The sequence below is a fragment of the Zalophus californianus genome, chromosome 16 (genome assembly GCF_009762305.2).
Source record: "Zalophus californianus isolate mZalCal1 chromosome 16, mZalCal1.pri.v2, whole genome shotgun sequence".
Classification (NCBI taxonomy): Eukaryota; Metazoa; Chordata; class Mammalia; order Carnivora; family Otariidae; genus Zalophus; species Zalophus californianus.
Window position 1 is genome coordinate 37,661,525 of NC_045610.1, and position 27,818 is coordinate 37,689,342.

Sequence of the window (27,818 nt, forward strand, 5' to 3'; positions counted from 1 at the left end):
GGGGAGTTGAGCGGAGGAACTCTCTCGCTCGTAAGGAAGGCATTGCTGTGCCTTGAGTCTGCAGGCAGAGCGTGCGCCAGCTTTGATTCCCGCAAAACTGGCTCACAGAAGCAGGAACACCTGTGCTGGGCCCTGCCCCGAGGTCCCACCCAGGTGCTCTGGGGGCTCGTGCCGACGCCGGGAGGGCCAGGTCCCGCCTTGGTCCCCGTGCGGACCGCTGGGAGAGGCCAGGACTCCCTCTTCTGGGGTGCCCTTCTCCAAGCTCTCCGAGGTGAGAGAGAAAAGAAGCTTTGCACCGCCAGGTTGCAGATTTTGCCTCAGGCAACTAAATTTATTAGCAAGAAAAAATTTTTGTCAGCCCAGTGCTGACCAACAAAGTACATCGTTAATAAAGGATAACAAATCTGTCACTTAATTCATAAAACATACCTCAAGCAGTTACAACTAAAAATAAAGTTGGATTTTTGTTTAATTTAAAAGCCTCAAAAATAACAAGCAATATGTTTTTAAACATGTAGTAGACACAACTGTCCATTATACAATATACACTGTACACAAGTAGGGCCGGGGCCACAGCTGGGGTGGGATGAGGGGAAGAGGGAAGAGATCAGGAGGTGAAGGTGTTTTTATCTGGATCCAGATTCGAGTTGAAATGCTGTGTCATTTAGAAAAGAGAATTGCTAGAGAAAAAAAATCTGTATGCTCTTCATTGCCCCCCAAACCCTAAACTGAAGCAGGCGTGGGGGCGTGAGTAACGAGGACAGGAAGAAGGGAGCAATTAAATAAAACTTTAAAGCACACACAATACACAGTGTTCATCATCTGAAGTAGAGTATAAGGCAACGTTCTCCATAGAAAAAGAGGGCATCGGTGGGTAGCTTGACTTTTTAAATAGAAAGTTGGAATGTGCTGGAGGAGAGCTGTGGCAGGGCTGGGCATGTGGAGTGGAGGCAGCCCCGTGAGCCTCTCCGGGGGGAGGGGGAGTGCCAGTGGTGCCCTGGGTGCAGGGTCCCAGGGCATCCGAGGTGGCTGGTGGGGCTGGGGAGGGGCGGGAGAGAGAGGGACATGGCACAATGCGACTCCGGCAGTGTTGGGGGAGAGGACTGGGGGGGCTCACTTTGCTCCTCGACGGAGTGAAATTCATGTTTTTCCTTTGGAAATAAGGGTTCCCACTCGTCCTGGTTTAGAACGTCTCATTGGGCACGGCCAACGTCCACGGTCTGGGCAGGCCGGGAGCTCGAGGTGAGAGGGGAGGGCCAGGGCGGAGCCAAGGGGCTTGAGAGGGAGGCGAGTAGGGGCAGCGGAGCCCCTTCCTGTGGGGGACAGTCGCAGAACAGAAGGGAGGGGCCGACAGCAGCCCGGGGACCTCCTTTCCACCAGGGGCCCAGGCAGGACACAGATGAGGGACTGTGTCTTCGGGGCCTCCCGCCTCAGTTGGCCTTACAAGTTCTTCGTGACCAGGTGGGTCTTGTAATGCTTGGTGAGATGGTCACTCCTCATGAAGCGCTTCTGACACTGGGCACACTCGAAGCGTTTGTCCCCTGGGAAGACAAGATGCACGTCACCTGAAGCCCACATGCAGACACTGTCCCAGCTGACGAGGGAGGGGGTCACCCTGTAAAGCTGGCATCGCCATCCTGGTCTACCCACCTCCTGCTTACACATCCACTCCCTACGGTCGACTCATGAAAACCCTTCAGCAGTTCTCATTTCTCTGTGCCCCCATGTGACGTCACTTCCCCGTCTCCTTTGTTCCTATCCTCCCTCCCCTGCCTGAAGCGCCCCTACGTGGGCCCCTGTACCTGCATGAGGGCTCTTCCTGTGTAGGGAAGGCTATCACCTGCTACCTTCTGAGCTCCGTCCCTGTGACTAACCCTGGCTCCATGTCTTCCCCCTGCTAGGAAAGCCCCACTCCTCGCTGGTCCGCCACCGCTGTTCTGAGTAGTGACTCTTTAGCCCCAGCGGGGGGGGGGGGGGGGGGGGGGGCAGGGCAGGATCTGCCCCCCCTCCCCTGCCCCCCACCGGCCAGGGACTTTGGCTTCGGGTCGTGTGCCCCATCCCCAGTCCCAGGATGGCGGTCCCAGGACTGGGGTCTGCTCACGGACGCCCTCGCTCTAGCAGCAGTTCTCAAAGTGTGTGCTGGGGGCCGCCGGAGATTCCCACAGCAGTGTTTGGTGGTAGACGGATGAACGTTTCTCTATTTTATACTTCTCTATTTATTTGCCAGTGCATTAAAACATGTAACTATGATATCAAGCCTGCGGGGTCAAACACATGGCACTGGACACAAATGAGTAAAAACAGTGAAACGATGTGAGGGAAGTCATTTGGTAGATACTAGCAGGAAAGGCAGTGTGGGAAAGTGATTAGGAGTGTGGACCTGGGAACCAGAGGGCCTGGGTTGAACCCAGCTCCACCTGTCACTAGCTGGGTGACCCGGCCACCTCTCTAGGCCTCAAATGGGCACAATCAAAGAGCCCTCCCCACAGAGTCGTTCAGAGGATTAAATGAGTTCATGGGTAGAAAGCACTGTATGGTGCTTGGCCCTCTCCACCAGGGCTGGTTAAATAAGTAGCTCTGTGGCTCTGGCAGAAGTCATGGAGGCTGGGTCAGGTAAATGACCTCCGTCTGGGAAACACTGCAGTAAAGGACTGGCTTGAAGGAATTTCCGGGGTTGTCCTGACCCCCTGAGAACAGTCTGTGGCTCTTGCTCAGTGCGGCAGTTCATCGGCAGGGCCAGGAGTCGAGATACTGCTGAAGGCAGCGGAAGAGGGGGTGTGGGCCGGAGGGGGCCGCAGGGGTGGGTGGCAGACCTGTGTGCGTGCGGGCGTGCCGCTGCAGCTCGTCGCTCCGGGTGAACCTCTTTCCACAGAAGAACCAGTTGCAGACAAAGGGCCGCTCACCGGTGTGCAGGCGCACGTGGGCCCGCAGCAAGGACGTCTTCCGGAAAGTCTTGCCACAGTCGGGGATATGGCACACATGCTTCTTCTTGCCCTGCTCTCCGGACCTGGGAATTGGGTTGAGGGGTAGGGGCGGAGGGAGTGGGAAGCCGAGAAAGGGAGGAGGTAGAAGATGGAGGCAGGACGGGATGGAGAGACGATGCGAGGTCAGGTCCGGGGGCACAGCAAGGGTGAGGAGGACCTCCCCTTTCCATCTGCGGCCCAGAGAAGGGTTGGGGGAACAGGGCATGGGCCAGGCTGCTGGTCTGGACTACCACCAGCCCCACGTTACCTCTTGTCCCCATCCTTGCAGTTGGGGCACGTGCAGGCCATGCGGCGCCGCTTCTCCCCAGGCTGGGCCTCTCCAGCCAGGGCCTGCTCCATCTGCAGCTGGATCTGGGTGGGGCTTAGCCCACTGATGGTTAAGTTGTTCCCGGAGACATTCTGCACCGTCAGCTGCTGCTGCCCTGTGGGGCAGAGGGGGGCACAGTTGAGGGTGCGGAAGCCAGACGCCCTTCTGCCCTTGATAAAGGTGGTCGTGGTGGCAGCTATTTCTGTGAGGCTCTTATGTGCCACATACCATTTTCGAGGCTTCAAATGTATTAACTTGCTTAGCCTTCACAACTCCATAAATCAGACACCATTATCCTTCTTTTATAGTTGAGGAACCTGAGGCTCAATAACATATCAAGGTCATAGCTAATCACTGGTAGGACCTGGATCTGAACCCAGGCAGCTAACGTCACGGTCGGTGTCCTGAGTCACTACACTGCCCACGTGACTTCAGTGGGGAGAGTTCCTGTCTTGGCTTGTCTTGTTTCTTCAGAAACTCCTCCAAGCTCAGGCCCTCGTGAGAAACCAACTCTGCTCTCAGGAAGGTCTCCAGGGATTTTTGGTACTAAGAATGAGAAACCAGGACAAAATCAAGTCCTCTATGACTTACATAAAGCCATTCCCAAGCAGGGGGAGTGTCACTTACCTAACACTGGTATCTCTGAGTGGATGCATCCCATGCCCCTAACCCAGATGCACAATGCCTTAAGTGCTGTAAACTCTTAAGGATGAAGAGAGGAGATTCGGAGAGCTTCCACTACCTTGAAAAGTGCTCTTCACCCAGTTAAAGAACACCCTGCTACAGTGCAAGGAACCATTTTTGCTACGTAGCTACAGTGTACCCTTAATTATGTGCAAGGCGCTCTCGCACTGTAAATACTACCAAATAGAACTACCGAAACGAAGTGCAGGGCAAGCCATTCCCGCTGCCAAAGGCTCCATCCTCTCCTTCCCACCTTAACTCAAGGCTGTCTCCTTCTAGAAGCCTTCTTTCAATGTCCCTTTACCTGGAACCTCCCTTGAACATCTCTCTCGGGTCTGTATCAGACTAATCTGCATGTATATGTTAGTTGGAGTTTTCCTGAGTACATCTTATGTCTCCATCATATTCCAAGATCTTCAGCTGTCAGGTGGGGCCAACACGTGTCTTAGATGATCTCACAGGGCAACTGTAAGGACCAAGTGGACATGCTCTTAAGCTAGAAGGGGCCAGGCAAATGATGGGCAGTGTCCTCGCTGCGGTGACTGGCAACCCCAGGCTGGCCCACAGTTCTCAGGGCGGGACAAACAGGCCCACTGCCCACACCCTGGCTCAGGGGCCCTCCCCTCACCGCCGGTGCTGGTGATGGTGACAGGCACGCCCTGGACCTGGACACCGTTGATGCTGATGGTCTGCATGGCCTGGGCCGCGGCCGCCAGTTGTGCTGCGTTCAGGCTGATGATGCTCCCGGCGGGGGCGATCTTTGGCAGGGGGCGCTCTTTCCGGAGGATGGCGGCCGAGTGCTTTCTGCTGGTCCCACTCAGATGGGGAGCACGGGGCGCAGGGCTGCTACAGGTGGTGGCAGAGGTGGCTGCAGCTGTTGCCGGGGGGCCGTCCTGGACAAGGACCGTCTGCACCTCACCGGAAGGCGTACGGATGTAGACCTGGAAGGGCCGGAGAAAAAGGGTCAGTGCCCCAGGACAGACTGCGCCCCACGCCCCCACACCTTTGAATGCAGTGTCACCGCCCTCACCGCCCAAGTGAGAAGTGGGGGCGCCTCTTGGTCCACCCAAGTCTTCGGCAACTGGCCCAGACCTACATTCACACTGCCGATGGCATCCCCGTACTAAGGTAGCAAAATGCTGATTGCTGACTGGAAACCAAACACTGAATTTACTTAGCATGGAAAAATACAACGCCAGCCCTCAGAATTAGAGAATTAGAAGGCAGCGAAATGGTGACGTCAGAAAAGATGCACCGTGAAAGACCACCAAACAAATGAAAACAGCTCTTAGGAGGCACGATCAATGAGAAACAGTTGTTCTCCACCTCAGACTGGCAAAGATGGAAAAATAAAATATAATGCTCACCGTCGGTGAGACATAAGGGAGACAGGCACTTACTCTTACATCAGGAGTGGGAGTATAAGATGGTCTAGGCTTGCCGGAGGGAAATTTGGGAGTGTGTCTCAAAAGGCGTCAAGGTATGCACGTTAGAGCCTGAGTGGGACAAGGAGGGCTTTTGTGGAGCAGTGAGGACAGCGGCCGGCCCGGGTGTCGCCGGCCCAGCAGGCTGAGGAGCGTGTCCACGTGGAATATATTAAGGCTAAAAGAAGCAAGGTTTCTCACTGTCAGAAGGTTACAAATATGGAAAGGAAGAAACTAGAATGAAGTGTGTGGCACTAGATAGGAATCAGAGGCATTGTGGCAACGCTTGGGTTTCGATATAAAGAGAAATATAGATACAAATGTGTGTATCGTGTGTGTCCATACCTATACCTATATATCCAGGCATTACGTGTGTGTACATATATATGTATGTATGTTTATATATAGTTCTTGGCTGTGTCCGCTGAGAAGGGCTGGGAGCAGCAACACTCCAGGGGCATGAGCTCACCCAGCACCCGGGTTTTAGCTTCTAAATATCATGCTCCACTAAAAGGAACCAGGGCTCCTTGGAGAAAAGAGCTGATTCCAGGTTTGGGGGCAGGGAGAGTACAAGAATAGATTGGAACATCTGTGGGACCAGCAAGTAAGAAGGTCCTCAAGGAACGGGGGTACCACGGGAAAAGGACACAGGAGCCAACCTGAGGGCACTCCCACTGGCCAAACAGGGGATGACTTGAACATCAAAATCTTAATACTAATGGACTACAACCCACTGAATAAAATGGAAACCTATTAGTCCCTATTGACATAAACAAACAAATGGAGAAGAGAATGACATATTTAAACAACCGTTACTGCACTCTCCAAGAACAGCTGGTCCCAGGGCTGGGGCTAAGAAATACAAGGAATGAAGCACTTACACCTGCCACAACAGGGGTGAACCTTGGAAACACTATTACTAAGTGAAAGAAGTCAGTTGCAGGGCGCCTGGGTGGCTCAGTCAGTTAAGCGACTGCCTTCGGCTCGGGTCATGATCCTGGAGTCCCGGCATGGAGTCCCGCATTGGGCTCCTTGCTCAGCAGGGAGCCTGCTTCTCCCTCTAACCCTCCCCCCTTTCATGTACTCTCTCTCTCTCATTCTCACTCTCTCAAAATAAATAAATAAATCTTTAAAAAAAAAAGTGAGTTGCAAAAAAAAAAATAAAAAAATAAAAATAAAAAAAGTGAGTTGCAAAAGATCACTTTCTGTCAGATTCTATTTAAACAAAATGTCCAGAATAGGCAAATTCACAGGGACACAAAAAATGGATTTGTGGTTGCTAGGGGAGTTGGGGGGAAAGGGGAAATGAGGAGGTACTACTAAAGGTCTCTTTTGGGGGGATGAAAATGTTCTCAGCAGGGATGAGTGTACAACTCTGTGAATATACTAAAACCCACTGAGTTGTACACTTTAAAAGGGTAAATTTCATAGCAAGTGAATATCTCAAAGTTGATTTAAAAACAACAACAACAACAAAAGGTGGGAGTAGGCCAGGGGGTACAGGGGCCATCTTCAAAGCGCTCCAAACGGCCGAAGCTGGAACAATGTGAGCAACAAAATAAATAACATGATCCTGGCTTATAACCCAAAGTGTAAAACAAATACACATGAGCCTCTACTGCTATAAATAAATGATTGAAAAACTGAACAAAGAAGAAAAAACTTTTCCTTATAGAATTCCAAATAATATTACATAGATACTTTTTCTTCCCACCCCCGAAGATGGGAGACTTAGCAACTCCCTTCTAAAGAACAGAGAAAGGGAAAAGTAGCCACGTCCAATGAAGAGACCTGGCAAACATTGCCTTAATCAGCGCTAAAGGTTAACATCAGGGACAGGGCATCACCAGGACATCATGTGGCTATCACGTCCTCCTCATATAATGTGAGAGGGCCATGTCACCTCTGTAGTATTCTTTGCAAAAGCCCATAACCCCGGAGGGGGGAAAGTTCTGTAGGACATTTGACCGATGCAGCTCACGACTGTCAAGATCATGGAAAACAAGGACCAAAAGCTGTCACCTGAGGGGCCTGGGGAGACATGCCCACGAAGTGCACCGTGGTATGTGGACTGGATCTTGGAACAGAAAGAGGACATAAATGGAAAAGCTGGTGATACCCAAACCAAGTGTGAAGTTAGTTAAGAGTCATGTGCCAATGTCAGTGTCTTCGTTTTGACAAAGGTACCTGTATGATGTTTAACAATTGGGGAAACCAAGCGAGAGGGAAACAGACACTATCTGTACTCCCTTTGCAACCTTTCTGTAAATAGAAAGTTCTTCTAAAACAAAACATTAATTTTAAGAAAATCTCTATCATAATAAAAGATACTAAAACAAGTAGGAAAAAGTCTGATGAGGAATGGGATATTTACATAATCTCAAAGTATCTCCCTCCTAAATACTAATTCATTACAAAGAAAAAAAGGTGCAGAAATCTGGCGAACATCACTTTAATTGTCCCCGGTACTGAGACAAACTGAAATCACGCACCCCTTTTAGGGTACAGTGAGAACACAGCATCACGTCTGCGGTACTTCTGCAAAAAAACCCAAAGCAAACAAAAAACAAGCCACAAAAAACACACAACCCACATGTCATGAGGAAACATCACACACACCTAAACTGAGGAACATATTCCAAATAACTGGCCTGTAGCCTTCAAAAGTGGCAAGGTCGTGAACATCAAGTAAAGACTGGGGAACGAAAGACATTAGCGTGTTTCATTGCTAACTGTATTGTTGTCATGTAGAATGTCCTTGCATGTAATGGGACACTGTCTATAAAACATTTGGAAGTGACAGGGATTATGGTGGCAACTTACACTCAAATGATCCGGGAGCAAAAAGTTATTTATTAAAAAAAAAAAAAAATCCTGCTGTGATTTTGATTTGGTTATTTTTAATTCCTGGGTTATTTGGGACTGTTTCTCAGTTAAAAGCAAAGAAACAAACCTCATGTCATCTCTTAATGAATAGACACATCTTATCGTGCCCCTTTTGCATATCATTGCTATTTTCTGTGTATCTCAAGTTTCTGTTACTAGAACAATTTTTTGTTCATAATATAGAGCAGGGGTCAGCAGACTTTTTCTGTAGAGGGCAGACAGTAAATATTTTAAACTCTGCAGGTCATGATGAGGTCTCTGCCTTGTAGTGCAAATGCAGCGCACACGGGCATTCCAATGTCTGCATTCCAGTTCAACTTTATTTACAAAACAGAAGGCCAGATTTGACCTCAGGCTGTGGACTGCCCATCTCTGAATGTGGCATATGCTTTGTCCCACTTTTAGGAATTTAGTTAGCTGTAAGACCGTAAACTGCCGACATCTACGGTTAAGAGAGTATTAGTTATGTAATATATAGCACCTCAGGCTATTGGAAAACTATGTCTTCTTTAAGAAATAATGTAACTAAAACTTTCTGCATATGTATGATTATTTCCTTAGGAAGACCTGGGTTAAGCCCTGCCTCCATCAATCTCAAGATATGGGACCTCAGGGAAGGGAGGGGAGGTACCGCCAAGGATGTGTGCACCTGAGCTATCACCTCAGTTCCTCATCTGCAAGGTAGGTCTGGTAATGGAACCTCATAGGAATTCTAGTAAGTAAATTAAACAGTGTAAAGAAAATCACTTGGTAATACTTAATATGCCAGGATGGAGGAGGCATTCCAGGGCAGGCCTCAGATTTTCTCCTGTGTGACTTCCATGTCCATAGGTCAATCTCAAGGGCACTCCTTCTCCACCCAGGAGAGGACACAACTCCCCACTGTCACTCACTGTGATGCTTCAGTTCTCTCTCCAGACAACTCCAGATTATAAATTCCTCAATGGCAGGAGCTATATTCTTATATTTAAAAAGAGCCTTAACACTAACAACAACAACCTTATCCTCAATTTTAACTGTAGCACCGGCCACACTGAGAAACAGCAAGTCAAGGTGAAAAGTGGAAAGGAGCGTGGGGTTTGAAGTCAGAAATTTGAGTTGAATCCTGGCTCTTGTCATCTATGCCCCATGAGCTCTTGGATACTTCCTGAGTTCCAGGTTCTCCCATCTGCAACATGGGCATAATCTCTGGCATTTACTAGGCATACACAAAATAAAACCGCCTCACAGGGCCAAAGAGATTCCAGAGTAATATGGCACCTTCATATAAGCCCCCAATAAGAACATTCTTATTGAATTATTAACATCCCAGATGGATCTAGCCTAAGTATTCCTGCCTTCAAGCTGGGCTGTGTCTTCCTATTTTTTTCCTTGCCATTAACAATGACCAGAATTTTTCTCCTTTTTCTTGCTTTAAATCAAATTCCATGGTTCTGACTGAAATTTGTTTTTCTTGCTACCGTTCTGAGTAGGTAGTTCTACAAAAAAAATTAAATTTTATTTAAAAAAAAAAGTATGTATCTGCCCCCTACCCACCCTCCAAAAAAAGACTCCCCAAAAAGAAAAAGTGGACCACAATATAGGTACATAGGGACGTCTCATCTGATTTCTAAGGATGAGCTGTACATAACCCTCTGAACTGAAGAAGACCCCATGTGTCGGCAGAAATGGCCACTCACTGCCCACCCCAGGCAACACTCAGGTCAAACCACGAGATGCAACAGCATCATTTTCCAAGCAAGCCAAGGGGGAACAGAGCATCAGCCATTCCGCGCGAAGGAGAGGGAGGCGGGTGCAGAGGGTGAGTGTGGTACCTGAGTAGGCGTCGGCTCAGCCGCCTGGATCTGAAAGTTCTGGGAGGGCTTCTGGGGGACGGTGGGGAGGGTGGCAGATGCCGCCTGCACCACCCGCAGGGCCTGCTGGGGGATCTGCACCACCTGCTGCTGCTCGGCCTTGGGGGGCACCACCTGGACCTGCTGGACCACGGCTGGCTGGCCCCCACCGGGGCTCTGAACAATGAGCAGGTTGTTTCCTGCCTGGATGATGTTGTCCGCAGTGGTCTCAATCAGCACTGTCTCCACCTGCTCGGCCACAGCCACAGGGGGCTGGGAGGCAGGGAGACTCTTCTTCCTGGCTTTCTTGTTAGTCTTAGACAGTGGGGTCGGGGGGCTCTCTGTGAGAAGCTGAGTGGTGGCCCCGGAGTCGCTGGTGTTCACAAGGTTGTTGACGGGCAGAGTGAGCGTCACGTTGCCGCCCCCACCTGTCAGCTTCACCACATTCGCCCCACTCTGCACAGGGGCGGTGGTCGTACTCGATTTCTGGACAGGGGCTGGCTTGATGGGCACAGGCTTGTGACTGGATGGTGAGGGACTGATGATGGCTTGGCTGGTGCCGGGGATGATCTGGATTTGGTTGGTGAGACTGGGCTGTACCTGGATGGTCTGGGAGTTGCTCGCCTGTATCTGAGGGACCGCCTGGTACTGGATATTGGCATTTGATCGGGTCCCTTTGTTGATCACAGTGGGGTTCTGGATAGCGAACACCAGCTGCCCCCCAGGATAGGATGCACTCAGTTGTGACCCCTGAATCTGAAGGATGTTTCCTTTGGAGGACAAGATTCCAAAGCTATTCTTGCCAGGACTGAGAGGGAGAGGGGCAGGTTTGATGGGGACAAGTTTCCGTGGTGTGGGCTGGGGGGGAGCAGGAGGGGTCACTGCAGCTTCCACGGCGGGAGGGCCAATTTTGCTACATGTTGCGGCAAGCAGGGCTAGAGGAGATGGCTGGGAATCCTGCGAAAGAACAAGTGGAGGAAAGTGAGACGTGAACCTGCTGCTCAGCCACCCTCTGCCCTTCATGGTCCTCTCCTCTTGGCAGGCTCTTCGCCACCTCTGTGGTAGGCATGGTGCCGACATCTTTCCCTTCCCTGCTGGCTCCTCTTTGAGGGAGAAAGAGTAAGCAATGTCTTTCTCAGGAAGGAACTCTCCAGGAGCCCCCATTTACAGGGTGAACGAACACCCTTACTTCCCAGCAGCCTTGTTTCTCAGGGGGTCATGGAATCATCCTCAGCTCTTAGGCAGAAGTCCACTGGCCCATCACAGGGGTTAAGGAGCCCCTGATTCCCCAGCTGAGGAAGGACCGAGGGAGGGACGGAGGGAAAGAAGAAGGGATGGGCCACAGGAAGAATAAACACTTTGGTAAGGTGGGGAGGGCTGCTCTTTCGAGGTGACAAAGACAGAGCCTCTGGAGTGTAGGGACCCAGCCTCTATTTCCCTTTTATGGTCAAGTGGGAAAATCCTGCTTTTCCCCCCGACTCAACTTGTGCCACCTCAGGTAAGTGGCCCTGGCTTCTCAGTTCAGAAAAAGCAGACAACCGAACCTTCCCAGGGCTCATATCCCAGGGTGTTCCTAGTGAGCCAGGACCAGAGTCTTCAGCTGTGGTTTAATGTCAGCTTCAGCGAGTGCTTCCAGGCTGATGCAGCCCCCAACGCTCAGAACCCGCTGCCCACTCACCTGGGTGGTGGAGGCGGCGGGCTGCAGGTAGTCGCTGGGACTGACAGCGGCAGTAGCGGCCATGCTGGTCTGTGGATCTGTTGGAAGGAAAGACAGAATAATGCACAAGATGCCCAAACGGAACACAGGCCCACGGGCCTCAGATACCTTTTTGCCTCTTTTCACTGCTGCTTCTCTGAGAGGCAAACCTTTCCTCACACCTCCCCACTCAAGGTTAGCAACCCTACATCTTGTTCAGTGGATGACCTCTGCTCTCCGATGACTTGTCCATCCCGGGCTGTGAGGGCAGCTGGTCCTGTCTCCAGCCATCATCGAGCCTGGGACAACACGAAGATACGAGACTTTGCCAAGACCAGCTTCAGTGACCTAACAGAGCTGTCTCTATGGGGTACTGCTGACTCTCTCTAGCTGGGTCGGCATCCCTATTTGGTGAGCAGGGGAGTCCCCCTCACCCCTGCAACTCCAGTTAATCCTCTAGTTCTAACCCAAGCTTCTTGCTCACTCCTGCTATAGCCAGATGCCAAGTGAGCCTGGGAGAGAAGCATCTCTCAGCCAGGATCCCTGACAAAGATACACCTGCTCCATGAAGAAGTCTTAGGTGCTTTATGCTCAGCCTTCACCACAAAAGCACCATGGCCCAGGAAATGATCTTCAGCATATGGATAACCACTTTAAGTGAATTTACATAGGCTAACAGGTATGGCCCCAAAGGCTTCACCAAGACTAGAACTAATGACTGAATATAATGAGAAGAATGAAAATAGAGGAAATTCTATTTTTGTTAAACATGTACATATTTCTATATGTGAATACAACAGGAAGAGTCTTTGAAAATGCTGGAATGTTGAAACCCATTATCTCTTGGTGGTAGAATTTTGCTTGACTTAAAGAATTTTTCTCCTGGTTTTTCTGGATTTTCTCATTTTCCCACAGTCAATATACTCTATTCTGCTTTTTTTTTTTAATAAAGAAAAATAAAGAATGTTGAGGCATTAATGAGAGGAACTACTCTGAAATCTGATATAAGAGAAACAGAAGTAAAATGGAAATCATGAGAATTTGGGGTGGGGAGAGAATCTATGCCATCCTGTAGTTCATAAATCACTAAGGAAAAGGACACCAGGCAGTGAGACTTGCATCCTAAACCTTTGGAAGGTAGCTTTCGGGAAGTACAGAAACAAGGTTATATTATTTCAGAGAAATAAACTGTGTGAGAAGCCAAAGGGCAGCTCTGGACAAAATCGTATAGGGAGATCCTGAAATATTACAGACACTGATCCTTGGCAAAATCCAAGAACACATGACCAAACAGCACACTACAATTACCGAAGGAAACAATGATCATAAGGAATAAGCATGGGGTTGCAAAAACGGAGTCATGCTGCCTTATGGGGTTTTGCATGGGTATATCAAGAGAAGAATATATACCGTGTTTATTTCAACAAGGCATCTGACTGACATCTTCATAATATTCTTAGGAACAAGAAGGGAAAAAACTGCAGGCAGGATGGTCTAGTCTGGGGGCTAAGCCAGATGTGCCTCCCCCTAAAAGTGCTGAGATCTGCACATCCTGAGGGGTTTGCTGCTGCAGCGGCAATCAGGGTGCCTCAAACTAGGGGTGGGTCCCAGGATGAGGGTCTGCAGGTTCTCCTTGGAGGCGCGCACTTTTTCTGCCAGAATGTTTTCTTCTTGTGTTATCACTGTGATGGTCCTCTTTTGAAAACAAACATCCACTGGGTGACTGCTACTTTACCAAGCTTTGCCTGTTTCGGGGGGTGTGTGTGTGTGCGTGCGTGTGTGTGTGTGTGTGTGTGTGTGTTTACAACTCTACTGGTGCCAACTGGCACCACTCTGACTGCGTGGGCTAATTAAGACAACTTAATTCTGCACGTTTTAATTCACGCTACATTTGTGCAAAGTGAGGGATGACGGCTCTTCAGAAGCGTGGGAGGAGTGTGTTGCTTGGCACAAGACACAGCAGGGTAGGCGTGCGAAACTCAAGCAGCCTGAGGTGTCAAGTTGGCCGTGCTTATGCTGACAGCAGTGATCCGGGTTCAATCAGATGTCATCCTCCCAGAATGCAGCTGGTGATGTGACTTTTACTGGCTTTTTGGTAGTTATTTAATTAATTTTATAGGAGCTGGATCAATGAGCTGATAAACAGATTTGTGTGCATAATTAAGTTGCAGCATTATAAATGAAAACGATCTAAGTTGACTCAGAAACGTTTTTCCTTTAGAGCAGTGTTCAAACTATTTAGACCATGAGCCACAGTTATAAAAACAGTTTACATCAAGACCCAGTATGCACGCACCCACACACTTCCCTGTCCTGTGCTCATGCAGTGAGTTTCTTGAAAAAAAAAATCTGCCCTTACTATGTGTGACGGACTTAGGTATTTTTCTACTCTATTTCATTTTTTTTAAATGCTGGTTGTGACTCACTAAATTGGTTCTGTGCCCTAGAGGCTGGAAAACGTGGCTTTAGAGTAGTCGACCCACCACCCAAGTTTGGAAAACCATGCAAAGACCAAGCAGACAACTTCAACTTGCAGATGTCACAAAACCGAGAAGGATTATAAATACACCGGCTGTCGGTATTACGGTCGAAAGAGATCTTTAAAAACTAGTATGTGCAGTGCTTTAGAGCATGAGGTTCCAGACCTAAATGAGAGTTGGGGCCGTGCCGTCATCAGTGGGGTGGCTGGGGCATCCCTCTCAGGCTCACTGTGCCATCTATAGGACAGAGGGAACAGCACCCTCCTGGGATTCTGGGAGGTGTCAATAATTACTATGGAAGCAGCGCACACGCAGTGGATAATCACTAAATAGTGGTTTAAATTTTGAAGTTGAGTACATCCTGCACTTGGGTTAAAAAAAAAAATTCACATGCATATAGGACGGAACAACAGAGCTTCATAGTGGTTCTCCTGTGAAAAAGCCCCAGTGGGTTTGCCTCAAAGCTAAACAGGAGGCAACAGAATCTAGATGTGGTTGCCAAAAATCTACTGCAATCTTGGACTGCATTTCCAAAAGTTCAATCATAGAGAAATAAAAATAATTGTCCTAGTGTGTTCTGCACATTCAGGCCACATCTGGAGTGTCAGGTTTCGTTCTGAGGGATATGTTAAAAGGGGCATTTTCAATTGGCGATTGTTCATTGGACAGCTGCAGTGGTGTGGCCAGGATGCCAGACTAGTGATACCCACCAGGGCATCCATCCCACACGTGGTTCAAAAACTTCAGGGTAGAAACGTCAAGGCGGCAGATTTTGAGGTGCCTGGCTGGCTCAGTAGGTAGAGCATGTGACTTCTGATCTCGGGGCTGTGAGCTGGAGCCCCACGCTGGATGTAGAGTTTACTTTAAAAAGGCAGATTTCAAATTAACATAAGGGAGAACTTTCAAAAAATGGAATCAGTTGCCTTTTGAGGTAATGTTCTCCCTTTTCTGGAATCATTTAGACAAGAGGCAGGATGTGTGTCTCTGTTGGAGATGGGATGTCTAGATGGGGTGGGAAGCTGGACTAAATGATCTTGAAGATTTTTTAAACTCTTAGACCGTGTTGCTGTTAAAAACAAGCTGAGTTACTTGCGGGCAAGGCTGGGAAGGGAAGGCAGGGGGCTCTCCCAGGAGGCTCCCCTGGACTCAGGTTCCCTTTAGCTAAAATGGGTGACTGACTCTCCTGCAGACAGACATCTTCTGGTCAGGAAACGGAAGGGCACTAGAACAGGACAGGGTGCAAATGAAATGAAAACAGGCCTCGTGCGTCTTACTCATCTCCCTTTCCCATCTTCCTCTCTCCCTCCACAGTCTTTGATACCCTGGACTCAAATGGTTTGGAGCTCGGGCTGGGCTCAGAGCGATTCTTCAGTTAGGAAGTTAACAGCAGGATTTACTGAAGTAAGCTGCCAGAACTGCTGGGCCTGACATTGTACCATTTCAGTTTGGTTTCATTTTCCTCCACAGCTGGCTCCTGCAATAACCCTCTAGCTTTCAAACCAGTGTTTGTAAGTATCTCTCCTAGTGTCGCTGAGCTTGGGCTGCAAGCTTGGGCAACCAAAACAGAGACTGATCTCCCTGCCATTGCAGAATTATATCCTGGGATTAACCATGAAAGGGAAAAGAGAAGCATTTCCAGTTGGGTGTTTGAAAATGAAAAGTGGTTCAGAAGTGGCGTAGATACGTAACTGCAAGACTATGATCTTTGAACCTCATTAATTTGGAACCTTATATCTAAACGTGTAATTTGGACATAAATTGTGCTTAAATTTGTCTTCATACTATTCAAAGTGAGGCTAACTACTGTATGAAGACTGCAAAGGGACTCCTGGGCATAATCATGTAATTGTTTTATACCGCTTCTACCATTTTAATCGTACCATTTGCTTTTAACAGTTTACGTCTGGTCACTGAAACCTACATTTAGCAACGCGGTAAGTGGGATTTACTGAGTATTCTTGAAAGAAAAGCTGCACTCCTTTCAGAGGTCGGTCATTCAGACTTTTCATTAATTCAGGTTGGCTAAAACTTTCCCAACAGTCCCTTGGCTGGTGAAGATTGACCGTGATTTATTACACAAGCAACAGTAGCTCTCTTAGGCTCCATCCAAGGAAAACTTCCAGTGGCATCAAGCAAGGCTTCCAGACTGGGGGGCTGGGGGGTGGGGTCTAGGGCTTGACGGCACCACCCCTGACTTTTCCTTTCCCCATACTGGAAGCCAGTTTAGTTCCAGCACGGCAGAAAAGGCATCCACTGCTGAGCCTCTGGCTTTTGATGGACAGATAAGCCATCTCCACCACCATCCCCTCCAGCGACAGCCTTTTTTTCCCCTCCCTCCCTGGCCAAACTTGGTGAAAAAGCTGCCAGCACCTGACTGCTTCCCTCCTTTCTCACTTGCTCATTTGCCAGAGCAGCAGCTCCCTGCGGGACACCGCTCCTGCCCAGGTCACCGAGGACCTCCTCACTGCTAGAGCCGACAGACCCTCTTCAGCAGTTCCTGACCCTTTCACTGTTTCCTCCTCCTCCTCAAAATTCCCACGGAGCTTCTCCCACCTCTCTGGCCCCCTCTTCCCCTCGTGGGCTCCTCTGCCTTTTGCCACCCTTCAGTACTACTGTTCCTCAACACCCCTCCTTCTCACCCAACACCCGTTCCACAAGTGGCCATGCCCACTCACAAGGCTTCGGGCACTATCCGCAGACTGACGACTGCAGGGTCTGCGTGCGGCCCCGGCCTCCTGAGCGGCAGACAGCTACACGTAGCCCTCTGCAGGCCTTCGCTCGGGTGGGCCACAGGACCGCCCGCGCCGAGCGGCCGCCTTTGCCCATTCTCTTTCCCAGCTTCTTCATCCCCAGCCTCCACAGGCCCTCTTCCCTTTCCCTGCAGTTTTCATTTCTGCCGCTGCCCTTTCCTTGCTCAGAACTCTTTCTTCTCTCTTTACTGGCCAACACCTACTCACCCTTCAGGTCTCAGCCTGTTTTTTTCCCAGCGAAACTTATTAAGAGCCCACTCCTCGCCACCCTTTAAGTAATCATGGGCTTAATGTCTCTGTTGATATTCACAGGAGGGTGCCCAGGGTGGGCCAGGCCAGTTTTCCCTGCACTGCTACACCACACCCCAGCACACAACCCAGGGGTCCTTCAGCGCCTGCAGGCCGGAGGAGTCTTTGGTTAAACCAGCCTCTCTCTGGTATTTCTAATCACAAGGAAACCTGAACGTCATCCTCATCGCCAAGGACTCATCAAGTCCTCATGATTCTACCTCCTAAATATAAACCGCTTTCCAATCCACTCACTGCTCTCCATCCCCTTCGCCATGACCCTGGCATTAACCACCTTCCGCTCAGCCTGGAATACCGCCCAAAGCCTTCAAAATGGCTCCCCAGCCTCTGGCCTTGCCCGCTCTAATCCAGCCTCCACTATCGTGTCAGAAGAATCTTTAAAATGCAAATCCCATCCAGCCACTCCCCTGATTATACCCTTCAATAGCTTCCAGATGATCTTGTGATAAGCTTGTAAAAGCCAAAACAATCTGCCCTTCCTCCCTCTACCTCTCCTTTATCTCTTGCTCTTCCAACTCTCCCCACAGGCACGTCAGTGTTTTCCATTTCTGGAACTATGACATGCCCTCTCTCACTTGGAGCCCAAGTTTGCGCACACGCGCGTACACTCTCTGTCATTTATCTGGCCAACTGCGGTCCTCAGAGCTCAGTTTATAACTCACTCAGGTAAAACCTTTCCTGACCTCTTCCCTTCCAGCCCCCCAAGTCTGGGTCAAGTGCCCCCGCTATATGCCAATGTATAGGCCCCACAGCCCCCTTCACAGCACTCACCCCCATCACAGAGCAGGGAGTGGTATCTGTCCTAGAGGTCTTTCCATGGGCTGGCTCAAGGAGCACCAGTAACAGGAAGAGGCCTCAAACAGGACCCTGAAATCCCGGCCATCAGACTGGGGGCCATTCCACTGGTCTTTCACTTGAGAACACTACTCCTGAGACACAAGGAATGAGAGAAGGGGTCCAAAGAAATACCACAATAGGCTTTAGGAAGTTCTTTTCCCTCTGGAGAGAACTTGGGTCAAACTCCATAGCCAGACCTTGGGGGGGTACTTGGCTTTTTTTTTTTTTCTTTGCCTCATGGGTTCCTACCACGGCTTTCTTGGCCATGTGCTATGTTATTTCCCCTGGAGGAATTTCACTCTGCACAAACAGTCCTTCTGCTGGCTATTTTGGTCAGCTCGGCTGGGCCGGAAGCCAACACAACAGTGTCTAAGCCCAGTGTCTCCCAGTTGCCTGGCCTGGAAGAATTCAGAGCTGGTAAGGGAAAAGCAAGCCATGGCTGGTTTAAGAGAACAAAGCTGGACCTCAAAGGGCGTTCATAAATGAGCTAAGGGAACTGGCCCGCATGGAGGGAGCAGCAACACTGGTAGTTAAAGACTCCAAAGCGCTGAGAAGCAAGTCTCCAGCACTGTAATAACCATACAGAAGAGCTCAATACGGGCAAAAGGAACTTCACTGACTTCCAATTCAGGAGGGCACTGTGGGTGACGGCTGGCTAAGCCGGCTAATGCCTCAGGCCAGAGGAGGAGGGTGGAAAAGATATTGTCTCTATCCACACACTTTAGGAGCCATCCTGTCTTCCCTGCGCCCAACTTTAACCCCAGCCTCAGCCCAGGACCCTTATGTGGGCCCACAAGTTCATTAAGAAGTTAAAATTCCCTACATCAGCTAAGTTCCATTATTTCTCTCCATTTCAAGCAAAACCCCTTGCCAGTTACCCATAATTGCTGCCCCTAATTCCTCTCCTGCCATTCCTGGAACTGCTCCAGGTTTTGCTATGCCACAGAAACCACCAGTGACCTCATGTTGCTAAGTCTAACAGTTAATTCTCAGGCCTCATTCTAGGTGTTGATCTGACAGCAGACCCCTCTTTCTCCTTGAAACACTTTCTCCACTTGGCTTCGAGGACACACTTGCCAGGTTGGCCTACCTCTCTAGCTACTTCTTCGAAGATTCCTCTGCTGGGTCCTCCTCTCCTCAAATTCTAATTGGTTGGGCAGCCCCAGGGTGCCGTCTCAGCATATACCTTTCTTCTGTCTACACCTGTCTCCTGGGTGATTTCATCTAGCCTCACAGCTTTAAAAACCAACAGTACATAGGTTCTACATAACGATGACTTCCAATTTGTATCTGCAGACTTGTATATCCAGCTGCCTACTGACATCTCCACGTGGATATGTTAACAAGCATCTCAAACCTAACTAGCCCCTGATACCGCTGTCATTCCGTGTCTCCTTCAAACTTCCTCATGCAGGGGTTGGAATTCTGTCCTTCTAGTGGTCTGGTGCCAAAAACCCTGCAAGTCATCCTTGCCCCTTCTTTTTTTCCACACTCTACATCTGACAGTCAGCCGACACTTTAGGTTCCACCTTCAAAATATATTCAGAGTCTGACTGCTCTCACCACCACTTCTTGTTATCACCCAGATTCAGGTCTGCACCATCTCTCCCCTGGTTAAATGCAAAAACCTCCTAGCTGGGCTTCTGACCTTGTTCCCATCAGCCTATTCGCCACATGCCTCCAGAATGAGGCCTATCCACACTTCACGGTACTCCTCTGCTCAGAGCCCCCCCCCCCCCATTCACAGTAAGAACCAAAGTCCCCACCATGACACATAAGGGCCCTATGTGACCTGTCTCCTGTGACCCCTCTGACCTATCCTGTCACCCCCCCTTCCCTGCTTCAGCCACACTCGCCTCCCTGCGGTTTCCCAACATGCCAGGTTTGGCCCCTTCTCAGGGCCTTTGCACTTGCTGTTCTCCTTCACCCTCCGCCTCCCACCCCAGACTGAGCATGGCTGACTCTCTTCCTTCTCTCCGGTTTCGCTCTCACGTCACCATCTCACTGAAACTTTCCCTGACCACCCTATATAAATTTCACCCTTTCACATTCTTCTAGCCTCTATTCTGTTTTTCTCCTCAGCACTTCCCATCATCTAATACCGAGTAGTTATTTATTTATTGTCACCAAGATGTAGGCTTCCTAAAGCCAGGGATTGCCCCTTGCTTTACCCACTGTTGTATCCCCCCGACCTGGCACATAGTAGGTGCTTAGTATATTCTTTTTGAATGGATGACTGAATGAATCCTGGAGGCTGGAGAGCAGGAGAGCCTAAATGGAGTTTAAGAACCACAAGAGCAAACCCGCAGATGTGTGTGTCCTGGCAGGAGGCTGGGAATCCACTTGCCAGGTCGGTCGGCTCAGCTGGTGCAGGCCCAGATGGAACTCTCAAGCCCGCCAGTCACCTCATGAGGGGACAAGTGCTTGTGTGCAGACCAGCACGGTCCAGTCCTGCTCCTGGGCAAATATCTCCAAGCCCATACCTCATCACCACACACCAGGCACCACATTTCAATGCTTTTTTTGATTAACATTACATAGGGAGGGGGCTCTTTCCCGAATGAGTTCAGACGAGAGCATCTGCTATATGTACACCTCTCCTCGAAATGGGACTGTCATTTGCTAATTTGTATCCTGCCTCGGTCACACCCAGTGGTCCTAGAAGGGGCTCTGGAGAAGTGAGTGGGGACCCAGGGCAGTGGAGGGTGGTGGAAACTCTGCACTCTGACAGAGGAGCCCCAGGAAATGGTACAAAGAATCCTGACCTCAGAACTGTCTTGGAGAATGGGAGAAAAAAAGAAAGCAAGATACACTTTTTCCCCCTAGAAGAGCATTCTGTACAAACACGCTTTCTCTGCTTTAGCCCATTTATTTGAGTCACTCCCGCATTCATCCTGGGTGCGAACCAGTTCCGAGATGAGTGCTGACTTCATACCATTTACTGTTCTGAAGTCTGGGAAATGTTTCGGTCCATGTTGAAGCCAATCTGAGGAGACTTCAGTTAGACACTGACCAGGGGCTGAAATGTTCCACTTCCAATCACATGGCCCTGCCTGCTGTCTCTTATTCCCCAGTCACACTCTCTGAGAAGCCGCTTTGTGATTCCACTGAACCCCAAAGGAGAGGTAACAAATACCCCAAAGAGGAAGCTCTAGAAAGAGGACACTTGGCAGGGTGCAGGCCAGTGCATAAGGACAAACTGGCATCTCAGAGCCCTTAGAATCAAAAACAACAGTCACCCAAGCTAAACCTTGGCACTGCGATGGTGAGGCTTCTGGCCAGGTGCGATTCCGCAGCTGAAACAAACTGTAGCTATAAGGGAATGAGGTGTCCAGAGGAAGCATTCAAACAGCTGGGCCTGCACACGTGCTCCTCCTGTGACACACACAGCCTTGCCATCTCAGCACTGCTCGGAGCCACTCCCGGGGACAGACTAAACAGCATCTCAACTGGGCACTCAGCCCTTTCGCTCTCCACTGCTCCTGAGCAGAGCTCATCTCCCCAGGGCCCACCAGCCCAGAGCCCACCCTGATGAGAAGCCTGGTCATCCCCCGTGTTAGTGACGGCCTCGGAGCACTCAGAAAGAGCACTTCCTAGACACATGGTAGAGGCCATGGCTTCTCCCAAGCAGTGAGTGCTGGCTGAGCTTGCTCCTGGGTTCTCTTTCCATCATCCCGTGAGGCAGCAGAAAAATCAGTTTTCCATTCTGGAATCCTGTCAACTAGAACAAATCTACCAGTACTACCTGGGAGCATCTCTTCTAGGGCAATCTCTAATCCCTTCCCTACTTAGGCTGACAATGCCCTTGAATTGGTAATGTCCCATGTTTTTACCCTCTTAATCCAGAGCAAAAAACAAATAAGCAAAACATCAACAAATGCATTCCATCATGATGTCCATTTCTCAGTCCAGCTTGTACTGATTTGGTCCAGCACGCAGGCCAAGTTTTCCTAGCTTAGAACTTACTAGAAGTTCCCTAATCCAGTTAAGCTACCCAAAGGAACCAGATGTATCACCCAATAAACTCATAAGAAAGTACTGGAGTTTCTCCAAATAGATTTTACTTCAAATCTTCAGCCCACAAGGTTTCAACTGGGCCACATAATCATTTAAACTCAGAAGTGTTCACATCTCTACACTTTCTAATACTCTATACGCACTTTAAAGCAGTGTTTCTCTGCATCTTTCTTCTGTGGCCATTGCCCACCCCTCCAAAATAATTACATTTTTCAATCCTTGGAAGCAAGGCTTCCAATATGTGTGTAAACAGAGAATGGAGAAGGCGAAGATAAGTCATAAAAGAATATGCTACATTTCCATCAGAGAAATGGGGTGACAAAGTCTAGAAGATTGCTGAACTCAAGCCAATACCAGGGTCTACTGGTTGACAGCAACAAGTTTAGAATGTCTTCGTAAGGGCCCTGGATGGGCAATACTTGCTTAAAGCAGACTCCAATTATCACATGCCTATGGCAAAGGATGGTTCAGGTTACAGAGACCCTGCAGCTTCTCCAGAGGGCTGCCATTAGTCAACAGGAGGAGGTTCAAGGCCAGGATACCCAAATGAACTAACCTATCTGCTGTGACGCCCTGAAGTTCCTTCACCCAGATAATTTGCCAAAATCTCCTTACAGCTTCTTATCTCCTCTGACAGGCCTCCAGAGGCCCAAACTAATAGAATTGGAGGAAAAAAACAAAAAACAAAACAAAACAAAAAACTGGCCAGTCTATGTGCTGTCAACACTGATGCCACTCTTCCTCCAGGAGCCAGTTCTCCCTATGGGGCAGTCAGGTGAGGATCTGATTATGAACTAACTCCACTTGGGTCTCCTTGGCAAAGACACTGTGTCTTTAGCTCAGGGGGTTCATAATTATGTCAGACCAGCTTTTTTTTTTTTTTCCTTGCTGCTGCTTTCAAATGAAGGGGGTAAGCCTCTCTACAACCAAGGGGAAGAACCAGAATTAGAAAACTTACCAATCGCCCCAGCCAATGAGAATCCATTTCCAACAGGTATTAATGCCTGTTAGAAGCCACTGGAACACTGACATCATCAGCCCAACTGCTAGGTTGTCTGACAGATTCGCCCCCTTCATCGCACACAAGAATTTAAAACAAAACAAGACACTGCAGTTACATTCATTATTGCTGACAACACGTTTCTTTGTGTTATTAATCAAAATGACTTCTATGGTGTGGACTCCTGCACTGTTCCTTTAACAGCCTCTCTGTGAACTGGCCAACACCCTTAACTTTCTAGCCCTAAAAATCTTACCCAAAACACCAACTCAACACCTAGCCCTCCATTATGATACTTAATGCCTTCTGGGTTAGAGCATGCAAGTTTTAGATAGTGCATGCTAGTGTACCTTGAGTCATCACCTATAAATCATCCCTTAAAATCAGTGTAATGGGGGACCATGAGCCAATTCATTGCTTAAAGCAGATCTCTAGCTCCTCCCTCCCTTTCTCTAGGAATGAACAAGTAAGTGAGCAAGAAGTAACTTCAAGAAAAACAAACTTTGGGGGAACGTGCACTAAGAGCCAGAGGGAGTCCCTCTGGATCAAGTTAATTAAGAAACAAACATGAGAGTATACTGGAATCAAAACCAAGGAATGCAGTGAAGACAGGTTTCTCAATTGCCCAGAGGAGAAGACACAGTTCCTTTTCAACTAAAATTAGAAAGCCACTGGGAACATAAGCCAAGAAGCACGGGTAGGAGGCTGAAAACCTTAAGTCAGCAATGGGGATGGAGGTGGGGTGGAGGAAGAAAGTATAGGTTTTGTTTTGTTTCTCTTGTCATTCCTTAGGTTTGCACCTGGCTTTTGGGAATCAGCAGTCCCCTCGACGGAGCATCAGCTAACAGGCTGGGAACTCTTGCCAACAAGTTCTTAAACGGCTAACAATTCTGCTAAGAGCTTGCATGTATCTAGCTGGTGCTCAAAGACCCAAGTAAAAACATTAAACAGAGGTTTCTGCCCACTCCGCAGTCTAAGGCGAGAAGTCATCTGTCCAAGGGGTGCCCTCGTGTTCGGACACCATCTCTCCATTGGGACATATCGGGAACCAGGTTGGGTTCTATGCCCAGCAGTGCCCATGTGGCTGGCGCCGTCTGCATTTCAAGCATTCCCTTGCTCCTCTCTGCACTCGGGAGGGCCCCGAATCGCCGGCGGGCACCTAGAGTCAGAGCGCAGGAGGGTCCCCCGAACACAGGACAAGGACGAGGAGCGTCGGCCGCCTCCTCGGGGCGGACCCAGACTATGTCCACGGGCCGAGCAGCACTGAGGCGGGTCGGCAATCAGGCGGAGGGGGGTGCCAGGCCCGCCCGGGTGCCCGCACCTCTTGCCAGCCCCCGGAAGCGCCACCCTCCCGCCCAGAGGGCTCCGAGGGGGCGGGGAGTCGAACGCCCCCTTCCGGGTGCCTCCGCCCGGCTGGCCAGCCCCGCTCCTCCTCCGGGCGGGAATCCTCCCTCCCCCGCCCCTCCCGAAGCCGGGCCCCGGCGCCAGGCCCGGCCCCAGGGGGGAACCCCCAGCCCCGGCTCCCCCTCCCTGCGGCCTCTGCCCGTCTTCCCGACCCTTGGGGGCCGGGAAGACCCCGCCGGCAGCGGCCAGGACCCACCGCTCATTACGACATCTTCCTCCCTGGCCTCCGCCGCCTCCGCCGCCACCGAGAGCCTGACACCGCCCGCCCAGCACCCGCCAATCCCGGAGCCCGCCACCGCCCGAGCGACGGCAGCGTTCACCAATAAAAGCTCAGCACATTGGGGACCGACAGCACCAATAACCAACCAAAGAGAGGCGTCTAGAGCGACGTTGGTTTAGCCAATCGACCTGTGAAATGTCACTGATGGACGGTAGAGGGCACCAACCGAAAACCTACTGAAGAGTGAACGACATGTTCGCCAGCCAATTGGCGGGAGGCAAAGTCCCGCCCACTAGGTGGATGATGGACAGCAACAGGAAGCTAGATGAGGAGGGGTTTAGCCGAGGAGTGGTTTTGTATTGGTTGTGGTTGACCTTCCACCCACCTCGAACCCAAAAGATGAGTGATAGATCTCCCCTAAAGCCAATCAGAAGTCCTTAGGGTGAGACCCAGAAATGCCCTATAAATAGTACATACATTACACCTCAGTCCAGTGTCGCCCGGGTGTGCCAGGGGCCACCTGCTTTTCGGCCAGCCAAGCCCCGTGCCTGGTGAGTGGAAAGCCACCAGCCTATTTTGTCCCTCGCCTTTCAGCGCCTCGGGGGAGGGAAATGAGCCCCCAGGCGACTTTGTGCTGCCAGGCATCGGAGTGCAACAATAGCGGGAGTTGGGGCTACGTGACACTTCTGAGAAAAGGGATTATTTCGCCGTCTCGGTTCAAGCCCCTGTTTCATCCTCACCTGGTTATTGCAGCGACCGCCCCCCATCCCTAACGGGCGGCCCCCCCCAAAATCTCCTGAAGCTGTCTAAAGGGAGATTCCCGGGGCTGCCTCTGATAATCCGATTCTGTGTGTCTGGGGCACCCCTGGAATATGCGCTCTGACCAGCGCCTCGAGTGGACAGAATTGGTCCTGCCCCACTTACCTCCTGGATTGAGGTGCCGTGTGAGTACACACAGCGCTTGGAGGGCGCTGCCGGGCATTATCGAGAAGGAATCCTCTCTGGCTTCAGACCAGCCTGGGTTCGAAAAATTTACACGTCCCACTTAGAGAGGGGCAGGGTACTGAAACTCCCCGCGCCTTCCGTCCTCGTCCGTACGATGAGGCTCACCACACCTACACCTGAGAGCAGCGGCTGCTCTCTCTCTCTTCTTTTTAACCATAAGCCACAGCGAGAAATACATTTGAATCCTGATACAGTACACTTACACTCCTGCGAGAATGTATAACAAAGTTTCTGCAAACACTACTCAACCTTCCTACCCGTGAGACGCTGATATTTTCTATCCTGTTAACCTTCCTTCCTCCCTCCCTTCCTTTCTGCCTGCCTTCCTTTTCTTGATTATGACTGGCAGTTTGAAAAACGCTCTCATAAAGGGTTGGAGTGATAAAACACAGAGCCAATGCCCAGTACATAGGAACTGATGAATAAATGTTAATATTCTCTTCCAGTCTACCCCTCCCAGCCTTAGCCTTTGAAAAACAAAGCCCTAGAAGCTATCACTCCTCTACTTAAGATCCTTCACTGGCTCCCTATCTATGCCTTTCTGGATAAAAAGCCCAAACTCCTTTCTAGGTAGGAGGCAAACCGTAACCTTTACACTCATTTGTGGATCTTTCCTCCTCTGCCCTATTCCCTTTCTACGGATCCTACCCTTTTGCCTGAAGGAAAGATTCCACATTTCTTAAACACTTCTTCTATTTCCCTTCCTACTTTATCCTTCCTTTCTCCTGGTAAACTCCTATACATCCTTCAAGATCCTGCTCAAAGTCTGAACACCTAACTCTTGCTGAGCCATAACAGAGGGCTTCGCTCGCTAACACTGCACTTTTGTTTTCACTTCTGACCCCTGCTGTACTGTGAGCTGCAGTGGGCGCTTTGAGGCCTGTACAAGAGGACTGGCAGGAAATGAATGCGGAATTAAAGAATGAATATTTGCATACATCTACATAGGACTTGTTTATGTAGACCATACATTCTGTTCCCATGTCATTTTTCAAGTTAAGATTGCTTCACTGTCAGGCCAAGGACTCCACCCGGGTTCAGTGACTCAGCTGTATTAGGGTGCAGGGAGTTTTTTGGGGGGTGAGGTTGAATATCCTGCTGGGCCGCTGCCAAACCTTTTGTGGGACGAAAGCTGGGGCAGCTGTGCTTCTCTCACCCCAGAGGCCCCATCATGAAGACAGCCGAAGTGGGGGGGGGGGGTGCATGTGTGTGGGTGGAGGAACAGGGTGCAAAAACAGAGAACTTGGCAGCCCTTGTGAGTTACTTGAATTGTTCTTCTCTTTTAAAGACCGCCACTGCCTTGTTTTTTTTCTTTCTTTCTAGGCTCTCTCACTCCTCTCTTACCAGAGGCATAGCTGAGGAAGGGGGCACTTTCTAAGGACAGAAGCCCCTTATACTTTTGTCAGGACCGTTGGAGTCTTTGAGCGTCATTTACAACCCCCTAAAACCACCATACAACTTCTCTTCCCACAGGGCGCTGCTTTCAAGACGGCCCCCATCCTCACGAGGGGAAGGAGGCCAGGCGGGCAGCCTCTAATGTCCCATTTTCTCCCTGGCCGCACTTCAGACTCGCTGGAGAGCTAGTCACAAATTCTGAAGTCCAGGTTCCATCCCAGGTGGAGAAAATCAGAATCTCCGGGGGTGGGACCCCGGCGACCATATTAAGTAGTTAGTTCCTCGGGCAGCCAAATGTCTCAGTCGCCCAAAGACACCTGTCGACTGTGGGAGCCAAGTGAAAAACTACAAACAGTCTCCCCCTCCTTCCTCCCCCACTTCTGTCCCTCCCCTTCCTGAATTTCACCCCTGCTCCCCCTACCTGCCTTGGTCTTCAGGGAGCCAGGGCTGACAGGTGGTTCCGGCTGTGTCTCACCCGCGATGGGCCTGGGGGCAGGTTCTCTCTGTCTCTCTGTCTCTGTCTCTCTCTCTCTCTCTCTCTCTCTCTCTCTCTCTCGGTGATATTTCCCTTCTTGTTTCCAACTACTC

The 27,818-nt window shown here is 50.0% G+C and overlaps 1 protein-coding gene and 1 long non-coding RNA gene across 10 annotated transcripts in view; one reads left to right on the forward strand and one right to left on the reverse strand.

The window, feature by feature from the left end:
• Positions 1-24,134, forward strand: part of LOC113939764 — a 30,565-nt gene extending 6,431 nt beyond the window's left edge. For 2 of the 5 annotated variants that reach the window (XR_004819703.1, XR_004819701.1), the window contains exons 2-6: positions 8,847-8,966; positions 15,605-15,694; positions 16,190-16,227; positions 22,844-22,981; positions 23,999-24,134. This is a non-coding gene — a long non-coding RNA (uncharacterized LOC113939764). Of the gene's footprint in view, positions 1-8,846; positions 8,967-15,604; positions 15,802-16,189; positions 16,228-22,843; positions 22,982-23,998 lie in introns of all 5 variants that reach the window. The other 3 variants (XR_003525345.2, XR_003525344.2, XR_004819702.1) reach the window with 3 other exon arrangements.
• On the reverse strand, positions 310-27,818 carry SP2 (Sp2 transcription factor). 5 transcript variants are annotated; one of them, XM_027626323.2, is made up of 8 exons: positions 27,652-27,818; positions 25,755-25,847; positions 11,796-11,872; positions 10,100-11,074; positions 4,604-4,916; positions 3,232-3,406; positions 2,814-3,007; positions 310-1,541 (listed from the first exon to the last, which is right to left on the reverse strand). In XM_027626323.2, the coding sequence occupies exons 2-8, from the start codon at positions 25,810-25,812 to the stop codon at positions 1,441-1,443; spliced, it is 1,893 nt and encodes a 630-aa protein (XP_027482124.1). In that variant the 5' UTR covers positions 25,813-25,847; positions 27,652-27,818; the 3' UTR covers positions 310-1,440. The 5 variants fall into 5 exon arrangements, with proteins under 5 accessions (XP_027482124.1, XP_027482127.1, XP_027482129.1 ...); XM_027626326.1 differs by lacking the exons at positions 25,755-25,847; positions 27,652-27,818 and adding exons at positions 23,165-23,277; positions 24,807-24,886; XM_027626328.1 differs by lacking the exons at positions 25,755-25,847; positions 27,652-27,818 and adding exons at positions 23,165-23,277; positions 24,007-24,104.